Consider the following 13,454-nt stretch of genomic DNA (forward strand, 5'->3'; position numbering starts at 1 on the left):
GGAAGCAAAGTGAGGGGGGCCCAAGGGGAAGGTCGCTGAGTCCTCGGCGGCGGCTCAGTCACTGGGGCCTGTTCTGTTTCTTTTAAAAAGCTTTATGGTTTAACATTGAGGCAGGGTTTATGATCATGGTTTGGGGATGGTGTGAAATAGGACAACGCTCCTTTTCCGCACACGTGTGTCCTGCTTGTCCCCGCATCGCCGTTGGAAAGCACGTCCTTCGCTCACCGGGCTGCCTTGGTGCCTGTGTTGAACATCAGGCGACGGCATTAACTGGGTCTCTTTCTGGGCTTTTTAATCTCTTCCCTGATCTGTCTGTTGATTCTTCCTCCGGGATCACACTGTGTCGGTCACTGTAGCTTTACGTATATGGTATGTCATGAAGTCAGCTAGCAGGAAGCCTTCTAACCCCCCACCATCCCCGCAAGTGTTTTGAAAAAAAGCACAAACAACAAACATTTTGCGTTTTTACACATTCTAGAGCAGTGATGGCGAACCTTTCGAGCTCGGCATGTCAGCATTTTGAAAAACCCTAACTTAACTCTGGTGCCGTGTCACATATAGAAATTTTTTGATCTTTGCAACCATAGTAAAACAAAGACTTATATCTTTGATATTTGTTTTATATATTTAAATGCCATTTAACAAAGAAAAATCAACCAAAAAAATGAGTTCCCGTGTCACCTCTGACACGCGTGTCATAGGTTCGCCATCACTGTTCTAGAGTCAGCTTGCCAATGTCTGCCAAAAAATAACAATTAAAAAGCCTGCTGGGATTCTGATGGGGGTCGCATTATATCTATAGGTCAATGTGGTGAGAATGGACATCTTAACAATAAGTCTCATCCTGAGTAATTTTGTTGTCACCCCCATTCCTCCCCCACCCACGCTGCCTGCCTCTGGCCTGCCTCTGAGACTGGGAGGCAGCCTTGCCCTGCCCTCAGCCCCCACGGCAATCCTGAAGGACTGCTGACTTTCTCGCTAGATATCCGGGCCCGGTCTCACTGTTACTGCCTGCACCGTGCTGGCGCAGGCCTCCCTCCTGACCCTCCTGGGTCACTGCAATCACCGCTTCCCCAGCCGGACCCGTAACTCTAGCTGCACGCGCGCCTCGGAGAGACAGCTCGTGCACCCCTGCGCCTGCCACCACCCCACCTGGCGCCCATGAGCTCCAGGGTGAAGTCCACGCGCCTTAACTTGAACTGCACATGGTCAGGATCTGGCCCTTCCGACCTTTCAGCTCATTTCCTGCCAGTCCCTGTGCCTTCCTCGTCCTCAAAGCCTCGCCAGCCCCTGCTCGGTGTGCCCATCATGGCCTGCACACGGGACTGGCCACGTAATGCACAGCCCCTCATTCAAAAATGACTAAGCCCGGCCGGTGTTGCTCAGTGGTTGAGCGTCGACCTATGAACCAGGAGGTCACAATTCGATTCCTGGTCAGGGCACATGCCCAGGTTAGGAACTCACTCCCCAGTGCAGGGCGTGCAGGAGGCAGCCCATCCATGATTCTCGTCATTGATGTTTCTATCTCTTTCTCTCTCCCTTCCTCTTTCTGAAATCAATAAAAATGGCGAGACAGCAGCATGCTAAACCATGTGAGGCCTTTCTGACGTGGGGCCAGGGGGCTGCCGTGTCCTCTGTGTGCCCCACACTCGTTGCTGTCTCCGTGTCTGTGGAGCCGGCCGCCCCAGAGTGTGGAGGCCCAGCAGGTCATCCGTGAGGTGAGGTGCTCTCTTCCAGGGCCACCAGCTTTGTGTTTGGTTTTAACCTGACCGCTTAAGTGCTCTCGGTAGAACACTCACTAGCCTTACAGCCCAGTGCCTCAGTGCCGAAAACAGTCAACAAATGGCCCGGCGAGCTCCAAGGCTGTGGCTGAAACGTCAGCCGGCAATTCCATCCCAAAGGCGGAGGCTGCGATGCGCTTGCAAGGACAGCAGTCACCTTGCAGCCACTCGGGGTCTCATTCACCTGGGCTCCCGCGCAGGAAACAGCCGCGCTTGTTCACGGCGTGCCGTCCACCCACCACGCCCACCCGTCTCCGTCCCAACGCCCCGGAGCACGCGCACTGTCCTGCGTGTCATGGACACGAAGTGCAAGTGTGAGATTGAAGCAGGACACGGGCAGGAGGCGGCACCCCACTTCTGCGGCCGGGCGTAGGGTGTTTCCTGCTCTCTGGTTTGGGGCCCGGGCCCTGGAGAGGATCTTCACGGTCAAGTCGGGCGAGCCTTTCGGTGCGTCTTCGCTCAGCTTCCCTGGCTGGAGGTCTCCCATGCAGAGCTCCCTGGCGGGGGCCTGTGTCCCAGGCAGCCCTTTGTTCCTCAGATGCCTGAGGCCTGGCCATCGGCCCAGGACATGGTTGGCTGATGTGAGGAGGCTGCTGGGGAGCAGAGGGAGCCCCTGTGGGTCGGAGACGGCACTCGGAGGGGTGACATTTCCGCTGAGCTCTGGAAGGCACAGAGTAGCCGGCCATGGGAACGCTGCAGGCGGAGCATGCCAGGCAGAGAGAACAGCACGCAGAGGCCCCGAGGCCAGAAGGCAAGAGAGCACTGGCGGCGGCCCCTGCACGGCGCTCAGGTCAGGGCCGAGACGGCTGCAGGCGGGCGGGTCGCTCTTGTCCGCTCAGCAGGGAGTCCGGGTTGAAAGGTGTGCACCCTGGTTACTAAGCCGGGGACTGATTCTATTCTGATGCAATATTTGACGAGTCTCTGAGGGCTGAGGGGAGAGCTGGCGGCAGCAGGGAGGAGGGGAGGCTGGGACCCTGAGGTGGTGGCTGCAGGAATGTCCCGTGTTCTGGGGCGGCCGCCGGTGGATCTAGGTTCAGTGGGTCCTCAGGGGGTAGACTTAGGCCGGGCCCAGCCTCCCTCACCCCTGTTTGGTTTCTGAGCTGGTTTCCTCGCTTTCCTGGGATTCCTTTTCCTTTTAGATCGGCCAGAGTCTGTGACTGTCATTTGCGAGTAACAACCTGGCGGATGTGGGATAGAACCACAGAAGAGGGAGAGGGTGACGAGAAGGAGGATGCGGGGGGGGTGAGGAAGGAGAGGGGGAGGGGAGGAGGCTTCTGGAATGGCAACTAATAATGGAACATTTAAGGTTAAATAGAGCCTGCAGCTTAACTACTTTGTTTTCTGATTATAGTTTTTTTTTATTGTTTAAAGTTTTACATATGTCTCCTTTTTCCTCGACTGACCTCCCCCCAGCCCTCCCACCCCCGAGGGCAAGCCCCCACTGCCCCAGTGTCTGTGTCCATTGGTTCTGCTAATGTGCATGCATACAAGTCCCTTAGTTGATCTCTAACTGCCCCCTATTTTTTTTTTCTTAAACAATACTCAATGTTTTGGTTCCCAGGAGTAAGTAATAATAACTAATACTTAGTGTTAACTATGTCAGGCACTGTGCTTCATATGTACCATATTTCATTGAATCTAAAGTCCATTCATTAACTCGAAGTTGCACCATTACTCATGTACCACTGGAGGGGAAAAATACTGTCAATGAAACACGCCTGACACGCAAACCACATCCTTATTTCAGGGATGTTAAAAATAGATGCCTTGGACTCAGTGATCTATGGCCTATATTCATTTAGCTTGACAACAGCCCTTCGAGGTACAGATGAGGAAACGGAGGGAGGGAGCGACCAGGTTAACTCGCTCGATTCAGGTGCTGTCCGGGGGGCCAGGATTTGTACCCAGGCGGGATGGCTCTGAACTCTAAGCATGGGCATAAAATAATTCGTCATATCAAGTTCATTACAGCCCAGGGACGGAGTGCTGTGTCCTCAGTGAAGAGCAATCCTGGACTGTGTAGGTCAAGCCCTCGGGCCAGTGACTGCGGGGAGAGTGGTGCTGGCCCTGAAGACCAAGGACACCTTGTTCATCTCACAGAAAACACGGTGGTCCCTCCTGTGCGGTTCCTGGCCCCAAGGATGACATTCGTCCTAATTTATTTTTGGTTAATCCTCACCTGAGGATATTTTCCATTGATTTTAGAGGGTGGAAGGGAGCGGGAGAGACACAGAGTGAGAAACATCAATGTGAGAGAGACACATTGATTGGTTGCCTTCCGCACGCCCTGACCAGGGCTGGGAATCGAGCCTGCAACCGAGGTTCGTGCCCTTGACCGCAATCAAACCCAGGACCCTTCAGTCCTCGGGCCGACGCTCTACACACTGAGCCCATCCGGCCAGGCCAGCTATGACACTTCTTGTTGGGGAGACACGATGTGTGCATGGACCTGTTTGAAAAAGCAATCATCTGGCACCGAAATACACTGTTTTCATGACCAAAGGCCAACATGTAGAGGAAAAGAATTGGGACTTCGGGTCAGGATGAGGAGTGGTCGATTAACTGATTCATTTTTACAAAAAATACTTACTGAAAGTGGGCCATACGCCAGGCACTGGGTCGGTCCCAGGGAACCCACTGATGAGTGAACAGTCCTGTCATCAAGTCTAGATGGAGGGGGCGGCCAGAGAAGCACATTACAATCTCTAAAGATGGCTTTGTTTCAAAATCATTCCAAATAATCCAAGAATGAGGGCGTGGTGAGGGTATAGCTAAAACCCGAGGGGTGGGTCACGTGTGAATTGTCAAGCTGAGTGATACATATGTGAGTTGAAGACATGACACTTTTAAATATGTTACAAGATTTTCCTAGAGTAACCATCACGATGGAGAAAAACAACAGAGTGAAGAACGTGTTCAAAAGGAGCCCACCCCGTTTAATAAAGAACGAAGCTTTGTGGGCTCCTTAAAAGAGACACTTTCGCCCTGACCGGTGTGGCTCAGTGGATAGAGCGTCGGCCTGCAGACTGAAGGGTCCCAGGTTGGATTCTGGTCAAGGGCATGTACCTTGGTTGCGGGCACATCCCCAGTAGGGGGTGTGCAGGAGGCAGCTGATCAATGTTTCTAGCTCTCTATCCCTCTTCCTTCCTCTCTATAAAAAATCAATAAGATATATACATTTTTTAAAAAGGGTGTTTTCCTTAGCGGGGGAGGTTGTGGTGATTTAAGGAAACCAGGGAGCCTGAGAGAACGTCCAAGCATAGATATCGGGTAGAGCAGCGGTTCTCAACCTGTGGGTCGTGACCCCTTTGGCGGTCGAACGACCCTTTCACAGGGGTCGCCTAAGACCATCCTGCATATCAGATATTTACATGACGATTCATAACAGTAGCAACATGACAGTTATGAAGTGGCAACGAAAATAATTTTATGGTTGGGTCACAACATGAGGAACTGTATTTAAAGGGCCAGAAGGTTGAGAACCACTGGGGTAGAGGATTACAGCCAAGTTCAGTATTACTATGCTTGTAGGATGTGCTCCTTGTATTTTTATAATAAAAACCTATCAAAAAAGATATAATTGCCTTCAAAGGTATTTATACAGTACAGCGAAAGCACAGGACAATGAGCAAGATACCCAATGGGTGAGTCCTGATGAGCTGGTAGGATATGGATATAAGGAGGAGGGGAAGGTACTGCAGTCCAGACTGGCCTAGGGTGAGATTCAAAATCAGAACCCGAAACTGATGCTGGCGAGACACAAGGCAACCCCAGGGGTCAGTGGGAAGTAAAGTGAACTGGTCTGGGACCTTTATTACTAAAGTTAGGAGCAGGATCTATTTACACACCTTACACCCAAAACATAACAATAAGTGACGGATACTACTTTACAGGCAGTGGGCATTTACAATGCATTCTTGGAAATAATAGAGGGAATGTTATTGTGCATAAAATTATTCCAGATTTCTTGAAAGTCACCCTGCAGAGTTTGTAAGATAAGCGTCTTCCATCTTGGTGACTTGCTTAAAGGATCTACCGTTCTGCAGCCCAGGATCTTTCCGCAGGCGCCACACTGCCTCCCCGCGGAGGGTGTCAGTCCTGCGTGTTAGTGACAAGAAAACCAAACCGCTAAGTGCAGAATTGTGTACCTGCCGCCAGCGGGCACGGCCTGTGCTCAAGGCGACCCACCCGCCTGCCCGGTGCGGGAGGTGAGCCTTAGTTCCAGGTTCAGAAGGGCCCCTGTGCCCCCCTCAGGTTCTCAGGTCCTCGCGGCGACCAGGGCGGTTCTCTGCGCAGATGAAGATCAACGAAGCGGATGAACCTTCGCGAAACCATGGGCGTTCGGGGCTGTGTCGGTCGCCATGGCCACACGCCCGTCTCAAAGGCCATTCGCTTTAAACCCACTCCTCCCGGATCTTCACCCCTCCTTCCACTATTTTATGCCTTATTGTCCTTCCTTAGCGGGAGAGTGTCTAACAAATCCAGACCAAATATTTTTAAAGATAACATTTCTTTCTCTTTTTTTAGAGGGCAAAGAAGAGAGGGAGAGATAGAAACATCCATGATGAGAGAGGACCATTGGTTGATCGGCCGCCTCCCGCACGCCCCTCCTGGGGACGGAGCCCGCAGCCCGGACTGCGCCCTGACCGCGAATCGCCCGGTGGCCGACGCGCAACCACGGAGCCACTGGCCGGGCACAAAATAACACTTTCAACACGCGATGTGGAGGAGCATTTATTGGTAACGTAATGTTGCAGAAACACCGCAGGGAAAACACGCTTCCACTCCGAATTCCCTCCACAAAGCCCGCAAGGCCTGGGGTCGGCCCACACCGCCCGCCTCCCCGCCCGGGACCGCGACCCTTCGGCCTGGGCAGCGGCCCCGAGGGCTTCCTACCGCTCAGGACGCTGTGGGGAAGGAGAGCGGCTGCCGCCGGATCAGGGTCGCGGGCAGCCCCGCAGCCGCAACCAGCAGCCGCCCTCTGCCCTCAGCCGCCGCTTCCCGCTTCCGGGAACATGCGCTTCCAAAGCCGGAAGTGCGTCATCACCGCGCGCCCGCGCCGCGGAAGCCGGGGGAGGCGAGGCTCGCGTGCGCCGCCGGGACCGCGGCGCTGACAGGATCCCGTGCCGCGCCTCCACGCCGCCATGCAGGTCTCCAGCCTCAACGAGGTGAAGATCTACAGTCTCAGCTGCGGCAAGTCCCTTCCCGAGGTGAGTGCCCCGGGGCCTCCTCGGGGCGCCGTCCCTTCCGCCCGGCTCCCGGCCTGTCGTAGCTGGGCCCTCATCCGCCCCGACCCGGGAAGGTCCGGGGCCAGAGCCGGTGCCGGGGAGCCGTGGGCGCCGGGAGACGAGCACCGGGGGCGAGCCGGTCCGTGAGCTCTAAGGGAACTTGTAGGACGGAGGGCGCGTCCCTCTGCGCGTCTAGGGCTGTTCGCAGCCGCTGTCACACGAGGAGGAGACCTGACGGGGTGGCTGACAGGTCTCCCCCTCATTTTAACGCCCGTTCAAATGTACTTTGTATTGATTTTAGCGAGAAAGGGAGAAGGAGAGGGAGACGTATCAGTGATGAGAGAGGATCATGGATGGGCTGCCTCCTGCACCCCCACCCTCCAGGATCGAGCCCGCAACCCGGCATGTGCCCCGACCTCCTGGTTCACGGGTTGATGCCCAGCCCCTGAGCCAGGCCGGCCGGGCAGGGCGCTTGAACCTTCGGGCCGTAGTGATTTCCCGGCATCTTAGGGCAGAGAGTGGCAGGGGCTGGGAAATGAGCGGTTCTCTCCTCATCTCACGGTTACGTTCCGGCAGATCTGGGAGGCCGCTTCCCCAGGCCACAGGAGTAGCTCTAACTCAGTGGTTCTCAACCTTCTGGCCTTCAAATACAGTTCCTCATGTCGTGACCCAATCATAACATTATTCTCGTTGCTACTTCATAACTGTCATGTTGCTACTGTGATGAATCGTCATGTAAATATCTGAGATGCAGGATGGTCTTAGGCGACCCCTGTGAAAGGGCCGTTCGACCGCCAAAGGGGTCGCGGCCCACAGGTTGAGAACCGCTGCGCTCAGACGCGGAGGGGCTCGGGAGGTGGGCTGATGGGACTTGCTGACGGATTGGGTGGTGGCGAGGAGGCCTCAGGTGAAGGGAAGGAAGGAGTCAGGAGAGAACTCCTGGGTTTTGGATCTGAGCACCGGGCTACGTGATGGGGACGGGGAGCTAACGAGCAGAAGGTATCAGGAGTTTTATTTTTGCTGCTTAAGGTGTGAAGCCCTAGTAACATCAGCGGAAACGTTGAGTAAACAGCTGTGTGTCTGTTAGCATGGCGCTCTCGCTTGTCTTCGTTTAAGGTAATTCTGACGTAAGCGGCTCGTTTTCCTTTACCTGCTTCAGAGGTGAGGTACAGAGGGTCTTGCTCCTTCTCCGCAGCAGCGAGGCCTGGGGCCCCGCGTTTCCAGAGCCCGTGCTGGCGTCTGCCGCGGTGGCGTGCAGTGGCCACGTGCCCGTCTCTGCAGCGGGGACGGCTGACGTGAGTGACAATTTTCAGTTCTTTGGCGAACTTTTTTTTTTTAACTTTAGACTCACTGTTGATGCCACCTGTGCGGTCTGAGCCTCGTTTGCTCTGCCTAGCGCTGCCTGTCTGTCTGCACAGACGCTCCTGAAGGGAACTTCCGGTCAGCACTGCTGGCGGCTCTGGCCCTCAGGCTCCCGGCGCGGATGGACGGGCATCGCAGGCTCCTTTCCTTCGCTCCGAGCGTTCCGCTCAGGCCGTGTGAGACCGGTTACTGTCAGCCGCCGCCCTGTGGAGCATGGCTGCCTGTGAGGGGGAAGCGGGCCCCCTGTGGGGGGAAGCCTGTCGCGTGCCTGTTCCGCTTGCCTTAGGTGATAGGAAAGCGTATATTGAGTGCCCAGAAATACACTGTGACATCACCATGAACTGAAACATTACTGCCCAAAATAAAATCAGAGACCAGCACAACCACTAAATTCAGAGGAAAGCCTGACTCAAACCCAGGCCCTTCAAAGTATTATCTGCTTTCTTTTTTTAATATACTTTTATTGATTTCAGAGAGGAAGGGAGAGTGAAGGAGAGAGAGAAACATCAGTGATGAGAGAATCATTGATCGGCTGCCTCCCGCACGCCCCCCACTGGGGATGGAGCCCACAACCCGGGCCTGTGCCCTTGACTAGAATTGAACAACCCTTCAGTGTGCAGGCCGACGCTCTATCCACTGAGCTAAACCGGCCAGGGCAGTATGATATATTTTCAAATGTAGTCACTGCGTCAGGTGCTATACTAGGTACTTAAGGTTTTGGTGGTGAGTCTGCCATATCAGAGAGTCCTAAAGATGACATGTCATGTGTCTCGCATGGGCTGTACATTGGGCTGTGCTTTTAGAAATGACATCCGTTACTTTTCTTTCATTTCTCTAGGGCAGGGTTTATCATTATTGACATTTTGGGCTGAACAGTTCTTTGCTGTGGGGCTGCCCTGGGCATTGTAGGGTATTTGGCAGCAACCCTGACCTCTACTCACTGGATGCCAAGAGTACACCCCCAGTTGTGACAACCAGATGTGTCTTAGGAATTGCCAAATGCCCTTTGGGGGGCAAGTTGCCCTTGGTTGAGAGCCGCTGCTTTAGGGCAATCGTGATTGATTCATGCTGCATCATTCTCAGGGATGTCATTATGCTGCTGCTAGGCCGGGGGCGTTAATTACCGAGCAAATGCCGGTGTTTACCCAGTAAATATGACTTTCAAAAGTATCACTGCCTTCTTACCAAGCATCAGCTATTTAGTCAGTTATTTATCTAGTTTTGTTCATTGTAAACATACTTTTAAGAAATGTTCTCCTTTTAATGGCCTGCTTTTTATTTTTTTTTATTTTTAATGATTATTATTTTATTGATTTTAGAGAGGAAGGGAGAAGGAGAGAGAGATAGAAACATCAACGATGAGAGAGAATCATTGATCGGCTGCCTCCTGCACACACCCCCACGGGCCCTCCCCCTCTCCCCCCAAACACACACACACTGGGGATTGAGCCCACAACCTGGGCATGTGCCCTTGACTGGAATCGAACCTGGGACCTTTTAGTCCCCAGGCCAACACTCTATCCACTGAGCCAAACTGGCTAGGGCTTAATGGCTTGCTTTTTAAATTTTCACTTAAATAGACTGAGCTCCATATATTAGTTATAACCCATAATATTTGAAGCTTACTGCTTTCTCTTAGATTGATTAGATGAATTCATTTTCCCTTGTTTAAAATATGGTACAGTTCTAAAAATGTATTGTCTAATATATGTAAATATGTACAAGAAAAATATCCAGAGGATATGTTAACAGTAGGGTTAGGATTACAGAATATTTTTACTTTCCCTGTTACGTATTTGTGTAAGGCTTAACATTTTTTAAATGTGAGCATGTGTTATTTTTGCCAGCAGAAAAACAATTCAAGTAAACATGTTTTAAAATAAAGTCTCTTTGTTTTCTCTAGTGGCTTTCTGACAGGAAGAAGAGAGCACTACAGAAGAAAGATGTGGGTGAGTATTGTTTTTCCCACTGCAGCCAGAGACTTCTGGCCCTTTAGGGTCCCAGGCTCTGTCGTTGAAGGAAATCTCAGTCCCTCGCCTTTGCCTCAAGCTTGTTCGCTCAGGCTGTGTGAGACCAGTTATTCTATCAGCTGCCTCCTTGTTTTTTTAAAAATATATTTTATTGATTTTTTTACAGAGAGGAAGGGAGAGGGATAGAGAGTTAGAAACATTGATGAGAGAGAAACATCAATCAGCTGCCTCTTGCACACCCCCTACTGGGGATATACCTGCAACCAAGGTACATGCCCTTGACCGGAATCGAACCTGGGACCCTTCAGTCCACAGACCGACACTCTATCCACTGAGCCAAACCGGTTAGGGCAGCTGCCTCCTTGTTGAGCATGACTTCCCGTGAGGAGGAAACGAATCCCGGCGGTCCATGTTAGAGACCTTGCACTCACTTATGGCTACCGTACTTAAGTGAAGGTGTACAACTACGCAGGAAAGCAAACTGCTTTCTTCTTAAGAAATCTCTTGTTGTGGTTGATGTGTTCCTGGTGAGTGTGGGATTTGATTTTACCTAATTAAAAGCTAATATGTTAGCCTTTTATAATAGATCAGCTGCTCATTTTCTCTCTTTGTAGATGTCCGGAGGAGAATTGAACTTATTCAGGATTTTGAAATGCCTACTGTTTGTACCACTATTAAGGTTTCAAAAGATGGACAGTATATTTTAGCAACTGGTAAGCATCTTTTTGGTTATGGTTTATGTACATTTTATATCAGGAAATATGATGGCATAGGTCACTTTTTAAATTTCCCTATCACTTCATTATAAAAAAATTTAAAACTGTGGAAACATTGAAAAAGTTGTACAGTGACTGTCCATTACCCATCCCCTTGATTCTTCAGCAGTTTGCTGTACTTGCTTCATTACATGTCTGTCTGTCCACCCATCGCCCATGCTGGTTTTAATACATTTCAGAGCAAATGGCAGATATCAGTATACTCCACCCCTACAGACCTCAGCGTGTATACCATTAACTCCAGTATTTATTTATGGCTTTTTAACGTAAATTTACATACGTTGAGATGCACAGATCTTAACTGTGATGTGTTTTGTCAAATGCAACACCTGTGTAGCCCAAACCACTCTGAAGGTGTAGAACATTCCTTTCACCAGATGCTTCCGTGGCGTCCCTCACAGCCGGCCCTGCTCCCACCCATGCGTAGGCGCCCACTGCCCTGCTTTTGCTTTTTTTTACCGCAGACAGGTTTAGCCTCTTTTAGAACTTTACATAAATGCGGTCATGCACCTAGGGCTCCATATTTGAGATTTATGTGCCGTTATATGTGTCAATATGTTGTCCTTTTAAAATTACCAAATGGTATTTCCTTGCAGGAATAGACCACATTTTATTTATCCTTCTCCATCACATGGACGCCTGCCCTGGCCTGTCTTTGGCTGTTGTTCATAAAGCGCCGTGTACTAGTGTGTTTGGAGGACATTGCTAGGCCCCAGGGTCGGTGTATGCTTAGTTTGAGAGACAGCTGCCAGGCTTTTTACCACAGTGGTCAGATCATGTTCCACTCCCACCAACAATAAAGGAGAGTTCCTAGAAAGGTCTTTTAACATAATTTGCTGTGTCATATACTTAATATTTCTACGTCACTAAGATTTGTATTGGCAGTGTTCATTGGTATCAGAGAGCCACGACAGTGGGGACATTTAATGTATTATCACTGAAAACATTACCACCCAGCCGTTTTTGGCTGTGATTTCGGCACATATGGCCTGTGTGTTGTCCACAGACATTTTTTGGTGGCTTAATGTTGTCTGCCTTTGTCCCTTTTCCAACCGCTTTCTTATTTGACAGAACTTCTGTGCATCTACATGCCAGTCTCTTTTGTTCTTGGTGAGTGGTTGTCTACGTTTCTAGCCTCCAGCTTTATATTTAGGATAGATACAGTTTTATATCCTATATAATAAAGAGCGAATATGCTAATTAGACTGGATGGTGGAACAACCTTCTGACGACCTTCCAGAACGACCAGTGGGTGGGGCCGTGGGGCCGTGAGGCAGCCTGGGCGATCCGCTGAGCCCCTTGCACAGATTTCGTGCATCAGGCCTCTAGTATGTAAATAATTACACATAATATACACACTATGCATATCATATATGTAATCTGTATTCTGTATATAGTCCTGTGCTGCATAATGACGTTTTGGTCAATGATGGCTATGTATACAAAAATGGTCTCATTGGCTTACAATGGAGCTAACAAATTCCTGTCACCTCGTGATGTCCGAGCCAGGTAATGTCAGCACAATACATTGCTCACGGGTTAGTGGTGATGTTGGTGTAAACAAACCCATGGTGCTGTCAGTCATGTAAAACTACAGCACATACAATTATAGTCGTGGACTGTACACCTAGGTCTGTGTGAGTGCACCCTGTACTATTAGCACAATGATGAAATCGCTTAATGATGCCTAATTTTTCAGAATGTGTCCCCATCGGCATTTGACTGTATAGCATGTGTATATATTATACTGTTTTGTTCTTAAATCCTCACCTGAGGTCATGTTTCCGTGGATTTTAGAGAGCGAGGAAGGGAGTGAGAGGAACATGAATCAGTTGCCTCCCTCGTGGGGATTGAACCCACAATCTGGATATGTGCCCTGACTGGGGTAGAACCTGCCACCTTTTGGTGTATAGGACGACGCTCCAACCAACTGAGCCGCACCAGCCAGGGCTATACACTGTACTGCTTTAAAAAGACATCTTGGGCTTTGATACTTGCCAGCAAACATAGGACTGCCGCATTCCTTTCTTTTAAAAGTATCTATTGGTTTTAAAAAATCAGTCTTTTCTTATTGCAAACATGGTAAACTTATATAAAATGCAAACTTTACAGAAGTGTAAAGATACAATGTGAAAGGCCCTACAATTTCACTGCTTATTCCTCTAGCTTTTTTCTGTACGAAGTGCTAACATCATCATTGTTGAGTTTTATAAAAATGGGATCATATTGCAGACACCAGTCTCAGCGCCCACTCGTGCTCTCTGTTCTCTCTCTCACTTTGTACTACATTTTGGCAGCTTTCCATGTCTGTGTCATCCTCTTTATGATCTGTATGAA

General features: G+C 50.5%; 1 protein-coding gene across 4 annotated transcripts in view; it reads left to right on the forward strand.

Moving 5' to 3' along the window:
• Positions 1-6,824: 6,824 nt before the first annotated feature.
• Positions 6,825-13,454, forward strand: part of NOL10 (nucleolar protein 10) — a 58,235-nt gene continuing 51,605 nt past the window's right edge. The window contains exons 1-4 of one of the 4 annotated variants that reach the window (XM_036335355.1): positions 6,846-6,991; positions 8,205-8,304; positions 10,275-10,320; positions 10,956-11,054. In XM_036335355.1, coding sequence (XP_036191248.1) covers positions 10,994-11,054 — 61 coding nt within the window. In that variant the 5' untranslated portion in view covers positions 6,846-6,991; positions 8,205-8,304; positions 10,275-10,320; positions 10,956-10,993. Of the gene's footprint in view, positions 6,992-8,204; positions 8,305-8,468; positions 8,595-10,274; positions 10,321-10,649; positions 10,869-10,955; positions 11,055-13,454 lie in introns of those variants that run through there. The other 3 variants (XM_036335354.1, XM_036335352.1, XM_036335356.1) reach the window with 3 other exon arrangements.

This window comes from Myotis myotis, unplaced genomic scaffold (genome assembly GCF_014108235.1).
Source record: "Myotis myotis isolate mMyoMyo1 unplaced genomic scaffold, mMyoMyo1.p scaffold_m19_p_14, whole genome shotgun sequence".
NCBI classification, from domain to species: Eukaryota; Metazoa; Chordata; class Mammalia; order Chiroptera; family Vespertilionidae; genus Myotis; species Myotis myotis.